Genomic DNA, 22,620 nt, shown 5'->3' with positions numbered 1-22,620 from the left:
TTGATTCTTGCCAAGTTGCACGGCGATACCACGAAGTATATTAAAATTTTATACCTATTATAATATGAATAACAAATTAAAATAAATTTTTAATTTATTATTCATATTATAAAATGTATTATTTAAATAGTTCGACATACAGGCCACATGCCATGTAAGTATGGTCAACCTTTTATGGCTGCCAAAAATGCACGTTTGGGCCACACGCGGCCTGTGGGCTGCCGGTTGCTGCCCCCTGGTCTACACCATCTAGTCAAAATTTTCATATCTTCTAGAATGCTTCTTTCTAAATACAAAAATCATCTTACTGAACAATAAAATTTCCACAATACAATATTATAAAGTATTTGGATGTCATATTGCTGTTTTTCAAATCCATGTTTCTTTCTAACCTTCTATAAATGGTATTTTAATTCATTAATTATTAAAATGAAAATTCTCTTCCCATTGCTGACAGGTGGTGGGTACTGCAAATAAATAACCTGTTCTGTTGTAAATAATGGAATGCCTAACACATTACACAATCTGTTCCAAATATGCAGGGCAAGAGGGCAGCTGTAGAATGCATGTTCTACTGTTTAGATATAATAAAAATTTCCAATCTGTATCTGTATTTTCCAATAATACTGTTTCCAACCAGATGTCACAGATCTCTGATGTTCAAGTATTCCTCCATTTGATAGTATTGACTGGAAGGCAACCATATGCAATTCTCCAAGCAAGAGTCCTCCTGTTAGAGTATTCTTGAAACTTCAATAAGTTATGAAACAAAGTATTGTTTTCAGTACCCAACTGTGAAAGTTCCTGGCAAAAGAGATTAAAGATTTCTTTATACCAAATTTACTTATTTTAATGGAAAAGATGTAAGTGCCAAAGTGTTGTACCAGTCTTGGAGTTAAGCACAATGTGTTGTAGTATTCAGGAACAATCTCAGCTTTTGGACTTTTATAATCATTTACTCCAAACAGGAGAAGATGAAAACCCAGGTAGTACAGGAGAAGGTCTGCACATGCATGATTGGTCGGCAATGTTTTATGGATTTTTGAGGCTGTATTGTTTAAATAGCAGAATTTTAAAACTGGAAGCCCAAATCCTCTCTGCTTCTTTGATAGTTGAAAAATTTCTTTTTTAACTTCTGGGTATCGACCGGGCCAAAAAAATTGCATAGGCTTACTATACAATTGCTTTTCTTTAGCTTCTGTGATGTTTGTAAAATTTATTATCTACAACTGAGCAGGAAAGATTATAGTTCTGAGTACTATTGTTTCAGAAGAAAAGGAAAGTGGCCATATTTTACAGTCTTTTAAGATTTCAGAGTTCAAAGTTAACTTCTATATAAGTTCTTGAACTGGTAATATTGGGTAAGCAGAGAAGCGAATTCCAAGTACGAGGGTTGTTCAATAAGGCTGTGCAAGAATGAAGAAAACAATTTTTTTGGGACAAAAATTTTATTTTTCAACATAGTCTCCTTTGAGGTCTATATACTTAGTCCAACAATGCTTGAGTTTTTTTAATCCTGTCCATATAGTATAATTTGTCCAACTCTTCAAAATAGGCAGTTGTTTCGGCAATCACCTCATCATTTGATCAAAATCTCTTTCCTGCCAGCCATTTTTTCATGTTTGGAAACAGATAGTAGTCTGAGGGAGCCAAACCTGGAGAGTGTGTGGGGGGGGATGCGAAAGGACTTTGTAGCATAAATCAAACAATTATTTTTTTGCGGTCACAATTGCAGAAGAGTGAGCTGGTTTGTTGTCATGGTGAAAAAAATCTTTTTTGCCATGTGTGGTTGTTTTTCCTTTATTTCATTATTTAAACGATCCAGCAAAGACACATAATACACTCCGGTAATTGTTTTGCCCTTTTCCAAGAAGTCTATGAAGATTATGCCACGAGCATCCCAGAAGACGGTGGCCATAACCTTTCCTGCTGAAGGAATGGTTTTCACTTTCTTTGGTGCAGATTCCCCACTTGCAACCCATTGTTTTGACTGTTGCTTGGTCTCAGGCTAGTAGGGACGAATCCATTTTTTGTCCACTGTTACAAAACAATGCAAAAATTCCTCTGGATTCCATTGAAAAAACAGCTTCAAGCTGTCCTTGCAACAGTTCACATGTTGATGCTTTTGATCCAGTGTGAGCAAATGCGGCACCCATCTTGTGGATAGTTTTCTCATATGTAAATGTTCATGTAAAATATTATGTGTGCGGTCATTTGAGATGCCCACAGCCTTAACAATTTCACACACCTTCACTCTTCTATCATCCATCACCATATCATGGATTTTTTTCAATAATTTCTGGAGTAGTGACCTCAACAGGGCATCCAGAACGTTCAGCGTCACTTGTGCTCATATAACCACTTCGAAAGTTACTAAACCTCTTATAAACCGTTCTAATCGAAGGTGCAGACTCACCATTCCTGACCTGTTTTGCCTTTCCAAAAGTAATGTTTAATCACTACACAAAATTCTTTCTCATCCATTTTTCACAAATCACGGTACTTGATTGATTCAAATGAATGACAAACACAGAGTAACAGATCTATCTGACTGAAACTTAGTGTGTGATCCTCCAACAGTTGCCAGCAAATAAAAATAACCTCGATACATACTGGTGGCGCCATCTCTTAGACTTTGCACAGACTTATCGAACAGCCCTCGTATAATGTGAGGGGGGTTCTCTCTACCAAGAATGCCTCCACGATTCCATTTTCAAAAACTTTTAATTTTGTCTTGTCTGCATTAGTAGTTAATCCACTGATCTTGCTGAATTTTTCCAAAATACCAAAAAAGATATATTTGGAATCATTATCCTTCAAAGTGCCCACTACATCATAGGCATATGCTAATACATTATTTTCCTTCATAGTTGGAGGAACTGTTATTCCTTGCACAGCATGTGTATTGTTGATTTCCTGTAAGAAAGGTTCAAGAACCAATGCAAAGAGCAGTGGACTAAGAAGGCAACCTTGCTTGACTCCTTTTCGAATTTTTACTGGGTCTGACAGGAACCCATTAACCAGGAGGTGGTAAGTTGAATTGGCATAGGCTCCTTTGATAACGGATAGCAGCATTTTTTTTAACCTACACCAATTTGCTGGAGGATGTGGAAAAGAAAGGGATGCCAGACATTATCATTGCTTGAGTAAGGTCTACTGATAGTGCTGCCATCAACAGCCTTTTTGTATTAACTAAGCAGATTAGATCACGTAGCAGAAATAGATTAAATTCTACTGCTTGGCCTGGAACTCCATCTACCTGTGTGATTTTAATTACGTATTGCATTCCCACTTTGACTTTTATTGAGGTCTCATCAGTGGGAGTGATACCAAGGTTGAAGTAATACAGCAGTCATATTTCCATATACAAATAGTCAAAAGGTGTCACAACTTATTACTAAAATATTCTGGATTAGAGATATATGTTGCAAGTTTTTACGCTTGGTTATACTAAAAATTAAATATACCAAGAAATTACATTCTTGGCTTAATCCTTTTCCAAGTGTAAGCAAACAAAGTTTGCACGTGAAGTATTTTCAGGCTGGGTAACTCATATATAGAAGCTGTTTTAACATATGTCACAGACACTAATGTGGGAACAGAGATGGATGAATTGGAGGTTCGTAGGATATTGCAGAATCTCAGCATAAATACAGAATACCACAAATATTGACAGTAAGATGGGAAATTGTGTTATTAATGTTGAATGTGCAGCCATGGAAATAGAGGAGAACAAAATGGATATTAATAAAGAACTTGCATGCTTGAATATACTTCATATGACAAAGTGCAAAATTGAAAAATTGTAGAAGTGGCAAGAGTTAAGCAGGACTGAAAAAAGAAGAAAGTAGGTGATCCAAAGGAATAATAGAGACTATCTGAATAAATAGGAAAAACAAGTTAAGAGAAAATTATGTATGGAGACCCAGTAATTAGGGGAGTATTGTCACAAAATTGTGTTTCCTGGGTGCAAAAATTCACGATATTAGCCATGCCATCTGGATGCAAAAAGATAAGTCGAAGGAAATGATTATCTTGATTGGTACAAATAATTTGAGAGGCGAGAAATATTCTATGAGGGAGGATGTAAAGGTGTTGTTAGAAGAGGCAAAACTAGAGTGAGAAGGTGAAGATTGTAAGTCTCCTACCACGCCATGATAGAGGTGAACTCAGAGGAGGAGGGCATTGATAGCCAGAGTCTATATGTAGATTGTGCAGAAGGAATGATGTGGAATTTGTGGATCTGTGATCTCTGTTTGACAAAAAGAAGGATTTGAACAATGCTGATGGACTGCATCTAAATGGTTTTGGTGTTAGGTGTCTGAAGAGAGAGAGAGAGAGCTTTGTTCATCGAGCATGCTGAAGTGCAAATTCAGGGAAACTTAAGCAGTTAGGTTGAAATCAAGTCAGTTTATGTGAAGGCACTAATGAAGTGAATGCGTGTGAGAATGACCAAGTGAGGAATCTAGTCTTTCAAGCAAAACTGTTGAATAGGATAGTCATTTCAGAAAGTAAAGGTGGGTGGGAGACTAAAGGGATGCTACAGTTTCTGTATACTAATGCCATAAGTATCAGCAACAAGAGAAAGGAGCTTTTGGCATTGGCTAGTGCGACTTCACCAAAAGTTATAGGCATTAGTGAAATTGGCAAACAGCAGATGATGTAGTTACAGGATTGATTGTGAAGGGTTTAGCATATTCAGGGAAGATAGGATGGGAGGAGGAATACTGCTGATAATTGCAGATGAATTGCATGCCAACAATAATTGGAGACAGGTGGGTGGATGGCTGTTCATTAGAAGCAATCTCATGTGAGATTAAGGCCAGTAAGACAAAATGTACAGTTGGTTGTTGCTATGGGCCACGGAGTTCCACAGATGATCTGGAAGACTTGCATTGCCAATGTGTACAATGAGTACATGTCAAGTTATTATTGTGGATGACTTCAACTATTGAGATATGGACTGGAAGAAAGAAAGATCATATGACAGGAAGGAAATGGAATTTATACATGTGCTAAGAGATAATTACGAGGGTGGTCTGAAACGTTCTCCGCCTCGACCATATAGATGGCAGCACTATTGGCAAGATTTTTTTTTCTAAGTTGGTACATCTGTCATAAGTATCCATGTCAAATTGCAAGTCATTCTATCAAGTATTTGTTTTATACAGCTGTCTGAAGCAAAAGTGTTGTCTGTATCCCTTGAAATGGATAAAATTAAGTATCATGCATTTATAAAATCCTTTGTAAAAGAAGGTTTAACGGCAAAAGAAATTCATTCGAAGTTCATAAAAGTTTATGGACACTATTCTCCTTCGTTTTCAACAATTAAGAAATGGGCTGCTGAGTTTAAACATGACCGTACCAGCCTTGAAGATGATCCACGTGAATGACATCCAAAAAGTGTAACAATACCAGAAATCATTGATCAAGTGCACGATATGGTATTGGATGACTGGCGAGTCAAAATGCATGAAATTGCTGAGACTATAGGCATTTTAAAAGAACATGTAGGATATATTTTGCATGAAGAATTGCAAATGAAAAAGCTTTGCATAAGATGGATGCCCTGCTTGCTCACAGCAGTTCGAAAACGCACTCGCATGAAAATCCCTGAATAGTGCTTGGAGCGTTTTTAACAAGAATAAAACTGATTTTGTGCTTCAATTTATAACTATGGGATGAGACTTGGATTCACCATTACACACCAGAATCGAAACAGCAGCCGAAACAGTGGACAGAAGCCAGTTGTTCAGTGCCAACGAAGACAAAGCCATGACCTTTCCATCAGCAGGAAAAGTCATGGCATCAGTGTGTGTTTTGGGATGCTAAAGGCATTTTGTTTATTAATTATCTTGAAAGGGTAAAACAATAACCGGGGAATATTATTCTGATCTTTTAAGACTAGAAGAAAAAATTCACGCGAAAAGACCCAGTTTGCAGAAGGAAAAAAATCATCTTTCATCAGGACAATGCACCTGCCCAGAAAGGTGTTTTGGCAATGGGAAAATTAAGGGATTTGCATTATGAATTGTTGGAACCACGTTATTCCCCAGATTTAGTTCCTTCCGACTTCTATCTCTTCCCAAAACTAAAACTCTTCCCTCGCTGGTCAGTGTTTTTCTTCGAATCAAGAGGTAATTGCAGCTGTAAAGGGGTATTTTGCAGATCTTACTGAGAACCACTACAGGGATGGGATAATGGTGCTGGAGCATTGCTGGAATAAATGTATCAGTCTTAATGGAGATTATGTTGAAAAATAAAAATAATTTTGAACTTATAAATTCATTTTTTCAATTGTTAGGCCGAGAACTTTTCCGACCACCCCTCTTAATTACTGCAGCATGTGATGGAGGTGATTGGGTGTGGGAGAGTATTGGACCTGGTCATAGGATCAGAAGAGTTATCCATACCCAAGATGACAACATTTCCTCCAATTGGTAAAAGTGACTATGCGGTTTTGACCTGGGAGATTGTAAAACATGAGGATTATTCTATCATGAAGGGGTATTTGCCGAACTACAAGGCAGGTGATTATGTCATGCTTAGGAAGAAGATTAAATCTGTACCATGTCATAAAACACTACAGGGTAATGATGTTGGTAGTACATATGATATAGTTAAGGGTCATCTAAAGGAAGCATTATTAAATTGTATATCTAGAGTAAGGAGGGTTAATCTAGTAGGAGTTAGATGGATGAGTAATATCATTAAGCATGAGCTGCAGAAGAAGAAAATGCTGCAGATGATATATAAAGAGAAAGGTGTCCAGCAAACTCATGAACAGTACAAGGCTCAGGCAAGAAAGGTGTGACCAGCATGCAAGGAATGCAAAATCAGTTTATGAGAAGAATCTAGCCGAGCAGACCAAAGCAAATCCCAAAAAGTTCTTTTGTTAGGTGGCAAGTAAGAGGAAGAATGACTGTGGAAGATTAACTTTATTGAGTGATGATGGTCACGAGGAGACAGAAGCAGATAAAATAGTTGAGTTACAGAGTGACCACTTTGGAAGGGTATATCATCATAGTGAGGTTAATATTTTACCATTTTTTTTTTATATATATGTTGTGCTCATAACAAGAGGTTGGTTGATCAACCTATAGTACATTAGTATCATGTATGAGAAGTGGGTTGGGAAAGGAAGAACTTGTTTACATTTGATTTAGACTGTAAATTGTATTCATTGGGAAACACAGCAAGTGGGAGACTGTTCCACAGTGCAGCAGTTGTAGGGATGAAGGAGGAGGAAAAGAAACTTGTTCTGTTTGCTTCTAGGTATACTGTGAAGGGATGTTAAGCAGCAGCTGTACATGTTCCAACGAGCTTAGTACTGAGTGGAGGAATTATTGATGTTATTTCAGATGGGCTCCCATGGAAATATTTGTAGAATATACATATGTCTGTGCAAAACTGGGGGGGGGGAAGAGTTGGTAAGAGAGATGTCATAGACACTAATATGGGAACAGAAGTGGATGAATTGGAGGTTCTTAGGATATTGCAGAATCTTAATGTAAATAAAGCTATGGGATTAGATGGGATATCAGCTAGGTTTTTGCAAGAATTTTCAATTGAACTGCCAGTTCCTTTGACTAGGCTCTTTAATTTAAGCCTCAGGTATGGTAGAATTGCAAGGGAGTGAAAAGAGGGCAAAATAATTCCTTTGCACAAGGGAGGTCTAAGACTGAAGTAGCAAATTATAGATCAATCAGCATCTTAGTTATGGTGGTAAAGTACTAGATAAATTGGTAAAAAAAAAAAAAAGAGAATATACGAATGGGTAGATAAAAATATGATACTGGATAAGGATCAGCATGGCTTTGTAAAAGGTTGGTCATGCCTTAGTAATTTACTAACTTTTTTATAACAAAGTAACAGCTGAGTTGGATAAAGAAATGGCTACATGATGATTTTGCAAAGACATTTGACTGAATGCCACATGGAGCTCTATTACACAAATTAGAACAAATGGGGATGGATATGACACTGTTAAGTGGATAAGAGAGTGACTGCTGGACAGATCTCAAAAAGTGGTATATGGAGGGACAGATTCTAGGCGAAATCAGGTGACTAGTGGTGTGCCACAAGGTTCAGTGCTGGACCATTGCTATTTAATTTGTGCATAAATGATATAGGAAATAACATGAAAGGAAATATTCATTTGTTTGCTGATGATGCAAAATTAGGTAGAGTAATAATTAATCAAAATGATGTAAAGAGCTTGCAGTATGATTTAAATAGGCTGTCAGCAGGAGCAGCTTGTCTATAGGGGCCAGGCCCCACCTATATTTGTATAACTAGCCCAATAATTGTAGTTTTAAAAAATATGTTTCTTGTAATTATTATTTTTCGATCTATTTCCAACACGTTTTATTGTTTAATAAAAAAAATTTACTGTAGTATTTTGTGGCAATATTGTATAATGCGACTTAGTACGCTCTCTGGGGGGCCAGCCAAGGCTGGCCCTATTTTATATGTATAGAATACAGGGCATGTATGAGGCACATGCACTAGTGATCGTGTTTGTTTAGCGGGCACAACGCTTATCTTGGGGCCAGTTTAGTCTGACCCAGTTATTGTGTTGGCATGTACATACATAGCATGCGATTCTTTGATTGTGAAGCATGTGCACTAGCAAGCGTATTTGTTTACCGGGCATAACGCTTATTTTCGGGCCCATTTAGTCTGGCCCAGTCACTGCGTTTGTGCATAAATAGTGTGTGATTCTTTCATTGTCTTATTATTTATTCTCATTGTTAATCTGTTTTATTGTTTTTAGTGTATTTAATCATTGTTGTTGTTTTTTTTTATAATTTATTTTAAAGTTTAAATTTTTATTACGTCCATAAACAATACATTTTAACTATGAACAAAATCAATAGTTTATTGGGAAAACCTTTATTATTAAACGTTTTCCCAATTATTAAGTCTAGAAGAAAAATTGGAAATCAAAAGACTTCCTGCATACCAACCCAGAGATGTGCATATTACTCAACAAGATGGTAAAAAAACAAGAACATTTTATGTAACCTGGTTTGACAAGAAATCATAGCTTAGTGTGAGTGATGAAAAAAATTTTTGTTCCTATTTTATTGTGCTTTGTTTGGTGGCAAAAGCTTGTGGACACTCAGTGGCTGTAAAGACCTAAAACATCTTTCCAAACGAATACAAAAACACAAATCCAGTAAAATTCATATAAACAGTGCGGTGCAATTTCAAATGTTTGGTAAAATGAACATCTTATCTTCCATTTCCTAACAATTTTAAAAATTAATAGCTCAATGCATCAGTGGATTCTGACTAAACATTATTGTAATAGAAATAATAACTATAAATCAATTATAGAACCCACTATATAAATATAAAAAAATTAAGTTGTTTTTGGCCCCTGGCCCAGACACCCATTAACCCCTGGAAAGTTAATGGGTGTCAGTGTGGAGAAATGTAAAGTTATGTTTTGGGATAAATAGATTACAAGCTTTGTATCACACTGTACTCCAGGAAATAGATGATGCTAGAGATTTAGGTGTGCGTGGGGGGGGGGGGTAGATAAGAGTTAAAGTTTAAAGGACATATTTCTAAGGTAGCCCATATGATTACTTGGCTATTGAAGAACACATTAACAAGTAGAGATAAGGAAGTTATTCCTTTTTATATGCCCACACCTGGACTACTGTGTTCAAGTCTGGTCCTCTAATTTTATTGGGGGATAAGGACGTGATGGAAAGGATTCAGAGGCTAGTGACCAAGATGGTGAGTGGTCTGTGGAATGTTCCCTATGAGGATAGATTGAAGGTATGTGGATTGCAGAAGTTGAGTGATAGGAGAAAAAGAGGGGATTTATTTTTTATTTCGTGTGATGATTCAGTGGCCATGAGTCCCTTTTACAGGGAAGTATGGCATCATATCAGCCTCCCCCCCCCCATTTTTATCCGGGCTTGGGACCAGTATAGCTGATGAATCAGACCTATGGCTGGAGAGACCATCTTAAGTATTCTTGACTGTAATCCGTGTGTGTGTGTTCACTGCGTCGCTTTGCCTGTTCTGGGGGGGGGCCAAAACCTGAGTTTTCTGTTGAAAAAACCCCTATCTCCGTATGAGATGAGACTAGCTAACTCATCTTTCGTCGAAAGATACTAGATAAAGGTTCCTCACTCACGAACAGGAATGGAACCCAGGTCTTTCTGACGAATGGACTTTGTCTATACCAACTGACTATGGAGGCTCTGAAGAGGGGATATGATAGAAACATTTTGCTTAAAGGGTTTTATAGGATAGATGCAGAGGAAATGTTTCAGCACATGGCTATAATAAGTTTAGTTTAATCCTTTATCCAAGTGTGAGCAAACAAAGTTTGCGCCTGAAAGTATCTTCAGGACTGAGCTAAGGTGGTGCAACACCAAGGCAACTCATGGCAAAGGTCGAGAAAGCTATCATTACTCCTATCTCAGTATCTCCCATAATGCAAAGCACATATCTGCAAGGAGATGTGCTTCATCACTCCTATCTCAGTGTCTCCCATAATGCAAAGCACATCTCCTTGCGGATATGTGTAATGCATTGTATATATAATGCTATGCATTACACATATCTGCAAGGAGATGTGCTTTGCATTATGGGAGATACTGAGATAGGATTGATGATAGCTTTCTCCACCTTTGCCACGAGTTGCCTTGGTGTTGCACCACCTTAGCTCAGTCCTGAAGATACTTTCAGGCACAAACTTTGTTTGCTCACACTTTGATAAAGGATTAAACTAAACTTATTATAGTCTAACCAAGCGAAAAATAAACTCTCATCAGCACATGGCTGTTGGGACCAGAACAATGGTCATTCCTGCAAGTTGATTATAGTTGTGGTTAGCATGGGTGTGAGGACTAGATTTTTGCATTGAGAGTTGTAATGAGTGGAATGGGTTGCCAGAATCAGTTGTGAGTGCTTTGTCTGTTAACGGGTTCAAGGAGAGGTATGATGGATTATGTGGATAGTTTTGGTCTCCCGTGATGAGTCTTCAGACTCAGTGGAGGTGCCTGTGCAATAATAATAATAATATTGAAAGTTAATTTTTCGCTTGGTTAGACTATAGTAAATTTAGTTTAATCCTTTATCCAAGTTTAATCCTGGTTCCCACTGAAGAGATCTCAATAAAGGTTGAAACTAGTCTGGGTAGTGGCCAATCCCTTAATGCATAACATTATACATATCTGCAAGGAGATGTGTTTTGCATTATGGGAGATACTGGGATAGGATTGTTGGTAGCTTGCTCCACCTTTGCAACGAGTTGCCCGGTGTTGTACTACCTTACCCCAGTAAGGTAGTACAACACCATATTCAGTCCTGAAGATATTTTCAGGCCCAAACTTTATTTGCTCAGTCTTGGATAAAGGATTAAACTAAATTTATTATAATAATAATAATAATTTGTCCTGCACTTCTCTTCTAAATTTTATTCGCCACTTGAGAATTGAGATAAATAACTGAAGCTGTCATGCTAAATATTTAATAGAAGGGATGGTTACTATAAAAGCTAGCTAATTTCTCTAATGTATTAATATGTTAATATAAAATTCTATCATTTTAGTGCTATTAAGCTTTGGTTCGGCATGATTACACTACAGTAACTCTTTATTTCTCTGAAGGCCACAAGATTTTCAAGAATTAGCAGTTGATGATAAGGTTCTAGAAATGGAAGAAAATGAAAGGTGAGTAGCTCAATGAATGTAGAGTAACTTAAACAATCTAGCTGCACGTTTTCCACAGTCTACCTACTTATCTGAATTGGTCACTTGATAACAAGTTTGACCTAGCTGGCTATTAGGTTTGCTATACATATTGGAAAATGTAAGTGGAATCAGTGTAAGTTATTACTGCAATAGAAATATGAGCTATTTTATCTTGCAAAATTTTTGAAACAAAACAGTATAGAAAGTTTCAAATAACTTGAATTAAGTTATCACATCTTCAGTGTTCTGATTCTTATTTTGGAATAATTTTATGAGCACATATTTATACTTGGTGTTGTAAGAATAAACAAAGACTGGGAAATAAACATCTTTAACTATTACATTCTGTCTTACCTTATTAACAGTACAGTCTCTGGGTAAGATAAGGAAACAATTAATTATTAATTAATCTCTCAGCTAAAAAAAATGCAAGTTGTATATACAGCAATTCCTCGATTAATGTGCATCCGATTGGTGCGTCATTTTTTTTCGATACCCAGATTCGATTATTGGGCCTATATACATCTTAAATAAATGTTACAGATTTTAAAAATTGTTGATCTATAAATTTTTTATGGCTAACTATTTTAAAAAATCACTCACCAGGATGAAATAATTTAGTTACCAATTTGAAACATTTTGCAAAGTTATATTTTAATGGCATACTACACTATTTCCATGTACACTATGTTCCAAATTTACCACCAAAATTTATGTCGTCTGTTTTACATAGCATTTTGCTGATCATATCTCGTGCAGTTGTTTTCCTTACTTTTTTATTTTAAATTATTTTCCTAACCTTTAATCATGGGTAAAAGAATTAGTGAGCAAATAATAGCAGTGTGAAAATGATTCAAAAAGTAATATGATTGGAAGAAAAACTTGAAATAATAAAGAAAAATGAACAAGGCGACTACAGAGCAAAGATAGGACAAGAACACATAAATGGGTGAATTAACTGCTAAATACAAAGAAAAAGGTAAGGCTGCTTCAAGTTCATGTATGCACTTGAAATCAAAGTATTATAATGATTGAATTAGAGAGACTTCTTTTTACATGGATCAAAGATTGTAACCAAAAAATGGATCCCACTAAACACTGGCCTTATTAAATCAAAAGCATTAAACCTCTTTGCAATCTTGAAAGAAAGAGCTATCAATGATGGAAAAGAAAGAATTCCACGCTAGTGCTGGGTGATTTGAGCGTTTCAAAAAGAGAAATAGCCTACATAATGTTCTAATCACAGGTGAAGTTGCAAGTGCAGATAAGGAGATATCCAGAGATTTTGAAGAAAATGGTGTAAGAAGGGGACTATTGTGATCAATAAATATTTAATGTCGATGAAACCGGCCTTTTTTTGTAAGTTGGCTAGAAAAGTCTTTCCAAGACTTTTCTAGCCAACTCAGAGAAATCTCAGCCTGGTTATAAAGTCACAAAGTCGAATGAAATTATTGCTAGCAATATGTGAGCCATTAGGAAGCACATTCTTCCACATTGTGCAAATGATTTTAGAGACTTTTCAAATGAATCTAAGTTAATTAAATCTCATTCTGAGAAGTTGAGTGATTCCGACCTGCTAAATTTAAATGCACAGTGGGAAGATCCTGAAGAAAATGAAGAAAATTTAATCACCGACAAGCCCAAAGAGATTTCACAGAAACAAGTTCTTTATTTCGTAATGGTATATATTAGAACACAGAGAAATAAGTAAATAATTAATTTATTAACTTATTGCTGATATTTCTTAGAGGGCGCCAAAATCAGGACTCTAGTCTTTGTGTTGCTGCTACAATTTTGTTTAACTAGTCCATTGATTACACCATGTTGTTATAGTCTCGCATATTATGACAAACTGCTGGTATTGTGATAGATGCTGGTTATATATCACCAGCGAAATATCAGCAATAAGTTAATAAATTAATTATTTACTTATTTCTCTGTGTTCTAATATATACTGTTAAGAAATAAACAACATGTACGACGAACACATAAGTCTGTCCACTCGTTCACAGAAACAAATTGAAAATAGTTTTCATACAATCGAAGTTTTTAAGCAGCAATGCTTAGTGGCTGACCCTGATGAAAAGAGAAGCAGTAAAATTTGCACTAGTAGTAGAAGAGGGAATAGGGATATACTGTCAGTTGTATGAAAAAAAGAAACAGAATGCCTGCCAAACTACGTTAGCTCAATTCTTTGTTAAGAAGCAGAATAATAAATTTATATTCTGAATATGTTTTATTGTCTTTCAGCTTCATAGTTTTCCTATGCCCTGAGATATATCCTAATTCTTTTATAAAAAAAAATTAAGGGTCAAAAAAGAAATCTGAGGAACAAATTATGCATTTTCCCATAGGTTATTATATTTGATTAGTGCCTGTTTTAAAGAACGCATTAATCGAAGGATTGCTGTACATTTATATACTGCATGTAAATCTAATATTTGAAAGATATTGTGTAATTTTTGTTAAATTTAGTTTACTGTATATATATTTTATTATAGTACAGCTAATGGCATCAAATTAAACCAGGACATTGGTGGACAAAATGCCATTCTCAATGGTATGTAACATGAAGGACTCTCTGAGATCCAGTGTGTGTGTGTGTGCGCTTGATGTATTCACTACTGAAATTGAATTATTATTTTGTGAAAAATTTAAATAGTAAGCGAGTGTGTTGGAAATATTTATTATTATTTGCTTCTTGTCCTCAACTTAGACTACAAGCAAAAGAGACATAATGGATCCCAACCATAAAAGAAGCAGAACTTCTCTCTGTAATACAACAAATCAAACCAAAGAAAGGCCCAGGAATTGATGGTATAAGACCTAAAAATATTAAGCAACACGCAACTAGCCCAGGCCCTATCCTACTAAAATTAATAAATAAAATATTTAAAACCTGACAAATACCAAGTATGTTGACAAAAACATAGAAAAAGAAATTTAATCAATAATTACAGACCCATAGCAACACTACCAGTTATCAATCAAATTATGGAGTGGATCGTACTAAGGAAACTTGAAACATATACAGAGAACTTTCATATTATCCCTAAACACAATATGGTTTTCAGAAAAATAAGGGAACAACATCTGTCTTGGAGTATTTTATGGACATAATTAATACCACCTTAGATAAAAACAAAATTCATGGTAGTCTTTATCGATTTTACCAAAGCATTTGATGCGCTCATACATCAAACCTTATTAGAAAGCTAAGACATGTTGGAATAGATGGCCTCTGCACAAGTGGTTTATAAACTAATTTCAAAATAGAAAATAGGTCACATTTATCGGGTCAAACCGCAGTAGAGAGCTACTAGTAACCTGTGGAGTGCCACAGGGAGCTGTTCTCTCCCCAACTCTATTCAACATTTATATGCATGATATTAACCAGCTACCTCTTAAAGACAAGATCTTACAATACACAATACAGCTATAATACCCATTGATAATAATGCAAGCATGGTCCAAACAAATACGCAGCATGACATGAATCTGCTCATTGGGCTCACCAAAAACTCCATACACCTAAACTCTGTGACATGATAGAATTAATGATGTTGCGAAATCCACTGACTCAACCAGCTGATAATATATATATATATATATATCCAACATCCACTCTCCAACATGAAAAACACACAGAATAGTAAAACTACTACCATCACTCAGGTTGAAACAATACAATACCTTGGAATTTACTTCGATGCAGATATGAACTGGAATAGCCACATAAACCATCTACAAAACAAACTCCGAACAATAACTGGCAAACTCTATAGGTTAAAAGACATAGTTCCCACATGCCTGAAAACACTATTATACAAGACACTATGCCCAAAGTATACTAAGATATGCTATAACAATGTATGTGTTCTGTGCACACTACAAACTAAATAGATTAATATCATTACAGTACAAAATGATAAAACTTATCTTTTGGGAACAAAGAGATAATATCCTCTTTATATACACCACCATGTCAAAACACAAAATGCTAACAGCAAAACACTTATATCATTATGCAACTATGCTCAAATATTATTTTGATGCCAACAACAGGACAGCCAGAAATACATACCGTGTAACAAGACCTGACACAGCTAATTATGTCACATATAAATATAATAATCACTATGAAAGGCCACTCAAAGCTACTACATCCCAGACATGTTAAATAAACTACCTTTTGAATACGGTAGCTGAAAAGAGCCTTAAGGACATACTATGAACAAGAAATATGCACCGTACACACCTTACAAACTTAATGAAACACAATATATTAGTTCAGGCTTTCCAGTTCAGTGATGCATCATGACATTCCAAATTATTGTGTGTGTGTGTGTGTGTGTGTGTGCGCGTGCGCGCGCATGCATGCCTGCATGTGAATGAATTTCTCATCCTAACAGCAGTGAAAATCAGACCTATCAAACATCAGCCTGCATCCATCACAGCAATCAAACCAATAAACAGTAACTAACCGGTGTCATCCTCAGATAAGCTTACTAAAAAGCTTCAAGGATGCAAATTGAGAAATTACATCTCAACCGAAATCAACACAAAGGGAAAAAAATCTATTTATTGCATTTCAGTGCTATAGTTACATCGCTTAAATGCATTCAAGCAAAATTGTAAATATATATAATTTATCGTTATTGTATAAATAGTGTAAAAATGTAACTTATTCAACCACAACTATAAATTACCAACTACAGTAAAAATTATTAATACATTATTCAAAAACAAAGAAAAATTTGTATGAATTTCATTGTTTAAAAAAAAAAAAAAAAAAAAAAAAATATATATATATATATATATATATATATATATATATGTATGTATGTATGTATGTGTGTGTGTTTTGTAAACCCATAATATATAATCATAAATTTAATAATAAAAATTACAGAATTTTTTTTATAGAAATCTAATGTGGAAAATGAACCATAATCTGCAGCACTTAGTTACAATATTCTGTAAAATGATATGTTGGAATGTCACTTAAGATGATTATTGCATATATCTAAATATTTTGAGATCAATAAAATTATTATTATTAAAGTTATTATTATTATTATTAACATCTGACCTTCATGGAGTCAGAAACTCATTGTGGGATGTACATACTATCACACGCAAAGCTCATCCAACTGTGCCTTAAACTGACTCAATGTGTCTACATTCAAAACACTCTTAGGTAACGCATTCCACTCTGTATGTAAAGAATTTACTCCTCAGTCCTCTGCTCATACCCTCCTGATACAGTTTCCACAGATGACATCTTGTTCTACCCCCTCTCCCATTCTATGAAAAATCTCTTTCATGTCAACCTGATAACATCCCCTGACTAACTTATATGTCTTGATCATATTCCCCTACCCCTCTCCTATCCAGAGTAATTTAATAAAAAGGTGGCACACTGTTTGGCAACTCCTATAGGTTGAGATGACCTTGCTAATGCTTCTGCCTGGTATCTCCACTTAGGCCTGGCTCCCACTGAAGAGACCTCAATAAAGGTCGAAACTAGTCTGGGTAGTGGCCCTTCCCTTAATGCATAACATTATACATATCCGCAAGGAGATGTGTTTTGCATTATGGGAGATACTGAGATAGGAGTGATGTTAGCTTGCTCCACCTTTGTAACGAGTTGTCCGGTGTTGTACCACCTTACCCCAGTCCTGAAGATACTTTCAGGTGCAAACTATGTTTGCTCATACTTGGATAAAGGATTAAACTAAATTATTATAGTCTAACCAAGTGAAAAATAAACTTTCAATATACAAACATCCATGCCTACAGTAGGATTCAAACTGTTGACCTGCTGGAAGGCTGCAATGCATTGTCTGAGGACATGGTGAATGCAGAAACAGTAAACTGGTTGATGATACAGTTTAATTAGCATTGTATTTGAGAGCACTGACCTCCCATGGTAAGTCTTGAATTCATAGAGGCATAATAATAAATATTTTTGATTTTTATATATATTACAGATTTTCCTCAGGTTCTTTTTTCAGTCCTCCTAGCATCAGATACCTTCTTTGCTCTCCTTTCATTTATTTTCCCATTCTGTTTAAGTGACTATATCATCTGATATTGGTTCTGCTCGTATTCCTGAATGCTACTAATGTCAAGTTCCTTGCTGAAAATTCTGTAATAGTTTTAGGATAGAAGTGTAATATTTTTGTAATATTATTATGAATTAGCTACATACTAATTTAGTACTGTTATTACAATAGGTGCAGATATGCTTCTTATGCTACCCTACTTCTTATTTATATTTTTTATGTGACTTGTGGCTTTAATTTTGTCAACTTATTTACTAATATTGGCTTCTCTGTTATAACTGCCTAGTCATCATCATTATCATCAAATTTCTAATGTACATTCAAGGAGTGTATAGGATAGTGCTATCACAGTATCCTATACATCCTATATAAGAAAAGTTTACATTATTACTAACTTTCTAACAAAAGTTTTCCACATTAGCCTATGATCTGTAAGGCCTCCGGTATTCTCAGAACTGCATCAATCCACCGAAATACTGATTTTCCTCAGGTTCCTTTACCAGTTCTCCTAGCATCAGATACCTTCTTTGCTCTTTGCTAACCTTTCTTTATTTTCCCATTCTGTTTAAGTGACTATATCATCTGATATTAGTTCTGCCTACGTATTCCTGAATGCTACTAATGTCAAGTTCCTTGTAGATATCTTCACTTTTATATGATTCTGCTTCTGTCATTAATACTATATGTTCCCCAGTTTTTCTCTGAACTGTCATATCTGTGTCTAGTCTTTGAACAACTGTTTTATTTCTAACTCAGCTCCCAGATCTGCAAGTTAAAATTGATTTGACCACTGTCTTGTATAGATTAATATTTTAACAAATTTCTCTCTCATTCCATATAAATTTTTTTAGTTAACTCCCCACCAGCCTTTCTTATTCTGTTGTCCATTTCCATATTAGTTTTCCATCTTCACATAAAACTGTATCTAAATAGCTGAAATGAAATTTTTAGGTTTTTCTATTCAGGAATAGAAGTGGTGGGGAGTCAACTGAAAAAATGTATATGGAATGAGAGAGAAATTTGTTAAAACATCAACCTAAGCTATATACAAGACAGTGGTCAAATCAATTTTAATTTGCATATCTGGGAGCGCAGTTAGAAATAAAATAGTTGTTCAAAGACTAGACACACAGATATGGCAGTTCAGAGAAAAACTGGGGAATGATGTTTTTATTATTTGGATAGTCTTAGATTGCTGATTTTCATACAGGTTGTGTTCTTATTCATCTTCTGCCTTAGGTCTTAAATCTGTGCAACAATGTTTATTGCAACCCATCTTTCCATCATGTGGTCTTCCAGTTGGTCTTCTAGTATTTGGTTTCCCTTTTAATATTTGTCTGATTATTCTTTATTTTTGCATTCAACATTCTTTTGCCATTCATTTTTTCCTGTTTGTTATCCATTCATTTACTGGGTGTGAGGCACAAATTTTGTATATTTCTTCATTTCTGAATTTTTTAAAATCAAATTTTGTTTTTCCTGCAGTTTTCCTAAGAGTTTTCATTTCTGTAGTAGTATTTAACTGTTTGCTTATAATGTTTCAGCTCTTGTTTCAGATGCATAAATTAAAATTGGTCTTATTATACTTTTATTATACTTGTCTTAGTTGCAATATTTAGAATTTTTATTTTTTCATATCATTCTGCTTAAAACATGCAGAAATGTTGTTTATCTTAAGCACTTCTTTTATTTCATTTTCTAGTTAATACGAATTCCTAAGTATTTAAAGTTTGTCACTTGTTCATTTATTTTTCTGTTTATTTCTAGTTTGCAACTGGTTGGTTGCCTACTAATTGCGAGTGTTTTATTTTTTTCTGTTGATATTTCCTTATTATATTTTTGGTAAATCTCTTGGAAATGAAATATTTCTCTTTGTAAAGATTCTTCTATGTCTGCTATCATTACTATGTAATCGGCATATCGGATTAGATTTACTATATTATTATTAATTTTTATTCCACTTACCTTCTAATCTTCTAGTTCGGTTATTATTACACCCATTAAAATACTGCAGAGAGTATAGGGTTTAATGAATCACTGTCTAATTCCCTTCTTCATTTCTATTTTGTTTCATTATTGCAGTATCTTATTATGCATGTATTACCTGAATAAATATCTTTGATAAGCTTTACTATCTGTGTTTTTATTCTCCTTTTCACTATTATATTTAAAAATTTTTAAAGTTTTATTCTTTTGATTGTTTTATGTCGATCTATAAACACATAAAAAAGAGAGTATATTCTATTGATTTTCCTATTAGTTATTTCACTGCAAATATTGCATCTGTGCAGGATCTTCCAGATCTAAAACCTTCTTGTTCATCATTTAATAGAAGAGATTCATTTACAGTTTCTTGGATAAGTTTTGTACAGATTTTCAAAGTGATTGGCAATAATAGATTTATCCCTCTGTAATTGTTGTAATAGATTTAACGGTATTGATATGAACACAGATGGATAAGAAAATAACTATTTATTAACTTAAAAGCTAATATTTCATAATAAATTTAGTTTAATCCTTTATCCAAGTGTGAGCAAACAAAGTTTGCACCTGAAAGTATCTTCAGGACTGGGGTAAGGTAGTGCAACACCAGGGCGACTCCTTGCAAAGGTGGAGCAAGATACTATCACTCCTATCTCAGTATCTCCCATAATGCAAAACACATCTCCTTGCAGATATGTCTACTGTTATGCATTAATGGAAGGGCCACTACCCAGACTAGTTTCGACCTTTATTGAGGTCTCTTCAGTGGGAGCCAGGCCCAAGTGTAGATACCAGCCAGAAGCATTAGCAAGGTCATCTCTACCTATAGGAGTTGCCAAATGGTGTGCCACCTTTTTAATAAATTAGTCTGGATTTAGAGAAAGATGTTGAAAGTTTATTTTTCACTTGGTTAGAATATAATAAATTTAGTTTAATCCATTATCCAAGTGTGAGCAAACACACAAGGTCGAAACTAGTCTGGGTAGTGGCCCTTCCGTTAATGCATAACAGTAGACATATCCGCAAGGAGATGTGTTTTGCATTATGGGAGATACTGAGATAGGAGTGATAGTAGCTTGCTCCACCTTTGCAAGGAGTTGCCCTGGTGTTGCAGTACCTTACCCCAGTCCTGAAGATACTTTCAGGTGCAAACTTTGTTTGCTCACACTTGGATAAAGGATTAAACTAAATTTATTATATTCTAACCAAGTGAAAAATAAACTTTCAACAAGCTAATATTTCGCTTGTATTATATCCAGCATCTTCAGAGCACACAACACAAAGTTTGTTACAAATGCAAGACAACCACAATCTGGTGTAACAGTGGGGCTAGTATAAGTAATTGCATCGCAACATAAGACTAAAGTCCTAATAGGGCACCATCTAGGTTAAAAAAAAAGTTCAAAGTTTTGAAATAGTAGTCCAAATAATAGTCTTAGAAAGTTTGAAAAAATAAAATAAAATAAAAGTAATAAATATTAATTTGGTCTTAAGATGACTGTCTCCCAAATCGTTGGTAGATTTATACAGCCATACTTGTTAAGGTTTGGAGTATGTTTTAAGGCTTCTGTTCCAGGAACAACTGCTCTGACTTGTAGAAGCTTCTGTGCATTACTTTTGTTTCTTTCCAATTGATCCTGTGTGCAGGGATATCCAAAGCATGGTCTGCCAGACTCGACTTGCCATAGCGAAAGTGTCGGATATATATTTTTTGTGTTCACTGAGGCGGATGTCCACAGTTCTTCCTGTCTGCCCGTAGTAGGCTTGATGGCAAGAACAGGGCACTTCATAGACTCCTGGATGTGATAAAGGACTGCATTTGTCCTCAGGTGAACAGATGAGAGTTGCTAATTTTACATATTTAAATACTGTGCATAGTTGGTGTTTGTTAAGCACTCCAGATATCTTTTCAGATGTGCCTTTAATGTATGGGATGGTGATAGTTTTGTTGTAGTCTTTTGTGGTAGATAGAGGGGATTTCTGGGTAGCATTTAGTATGTTATCTACTAAACGTGTGACGTAGGTGAGAAATTTCAGCAGTGAGAGCAATGTCATTGGAATAGAGTGCTCTAGCTCTATGGGTTAGTGTTTTTAAGATACCATATTGTTGAGAAGGGTGATGGTGTGATTGTTTGTGTAAGTATCTCTCTGTATGTGTGGGTTTTCTATAAACCGAAAATGATAAGGAACCTTCTGGTAAACGTGTGATCAGTATGTCCAGGAAGGGCAGGCAGTCATTGGCTTCTAGTTCCATTGTAAAGTGGATTTTAGGATGCTGGCTATTTAGATGCACTAAAAATGTATTCAATGTGTCTGGGCCATGTGGCCAAATAGCAAGCACATCATCAACATGGCATAGCCAGAGACTAGGTTTGAGAGTGGCTGTGTTGATAGCTAGTTTTTCCAGATGTTCTATGTAGAAGTTGGCTAAGGGGGGAGAAAAGGGCGAACCCATAGCTGTCCCATCTAATTGTTTATATATTTTCCATTTCCATGTAAAATAACCTGCCTGTACTGTGAATTTAAATAGCTGAAATATATCTGGGGGAAATTATGAATTTAGTAAGTTAAATGTTTCAATCAGTGGTACATTAGTGAATAATGAGGTGATATCAAAACTCAGCATTAGGTCTGAACTATTTAAGGTGTGGTTTTCTAAAATACGTTTTAGGTGGGTAGAATTTTTAACAAAAGAGGGAGAATTGTTTGTGTAAGTGATTAGTAATTTGGCTAAGTGTTTATAGTTTATATGTAGGACTGTTTATACTATCTACAATAGGATGCAAAGTGTACCTTGTTTGTGTATTTTAGGAGCACCATATATTCTGGGTGTTTTAACATGCAAGGAT

At 35.2% G+C, this 22,620-nt stretch overlaps 1 protein-coding gene across 4 annotated transcripts in view; it reads left to right on the top strand.

Annotated features, from left to right (window-relative positions):
* LOC150100943 (enoyl-CoA delta isomerase 2-like) overlaps positions 1-22,620 on the top strand; it is a 384,225-nt gene that overhangs the window by 94,474 nt on the left and 267,131 nt on the right. For all 4 annotated transcript variants that reach the window (XM_090401230.1, XM_090401231.1, XM_090401228.1 and 1 more), the window contains exon 4: positions 11,637-11,699. In XM_090401230.1, the coding sequence (XP_090257356.1) occupies positions 11,683-11,699 (17 nt within the window). In that variant the 5' untranslated portion in view covers positions 11,637-11,682. The remainder of the gene's footprint in view (positions 1-11,636; positions 11,700-22,620) is intronic.

The sequence above is a fragment of the Typopeltis vanoorti genome, chromosome 12, assembly GCF_054136105.1.
Source record: "Typopeltis vanoorti isolate ZY-2024b chromosome 12, IOZ_Tvanoo_1.0, whole genome shotgun sequence".
Lineage (NCBI taxonomy): Eukaryota > Metazoa > Arthropoda > Arachnida > Uropygi > Thelyphonidae > Typopeltis > Typopeltis vanoorti.
This window is presented reverse-complemented; position numbering and strand designations above follow the sequence as displayed.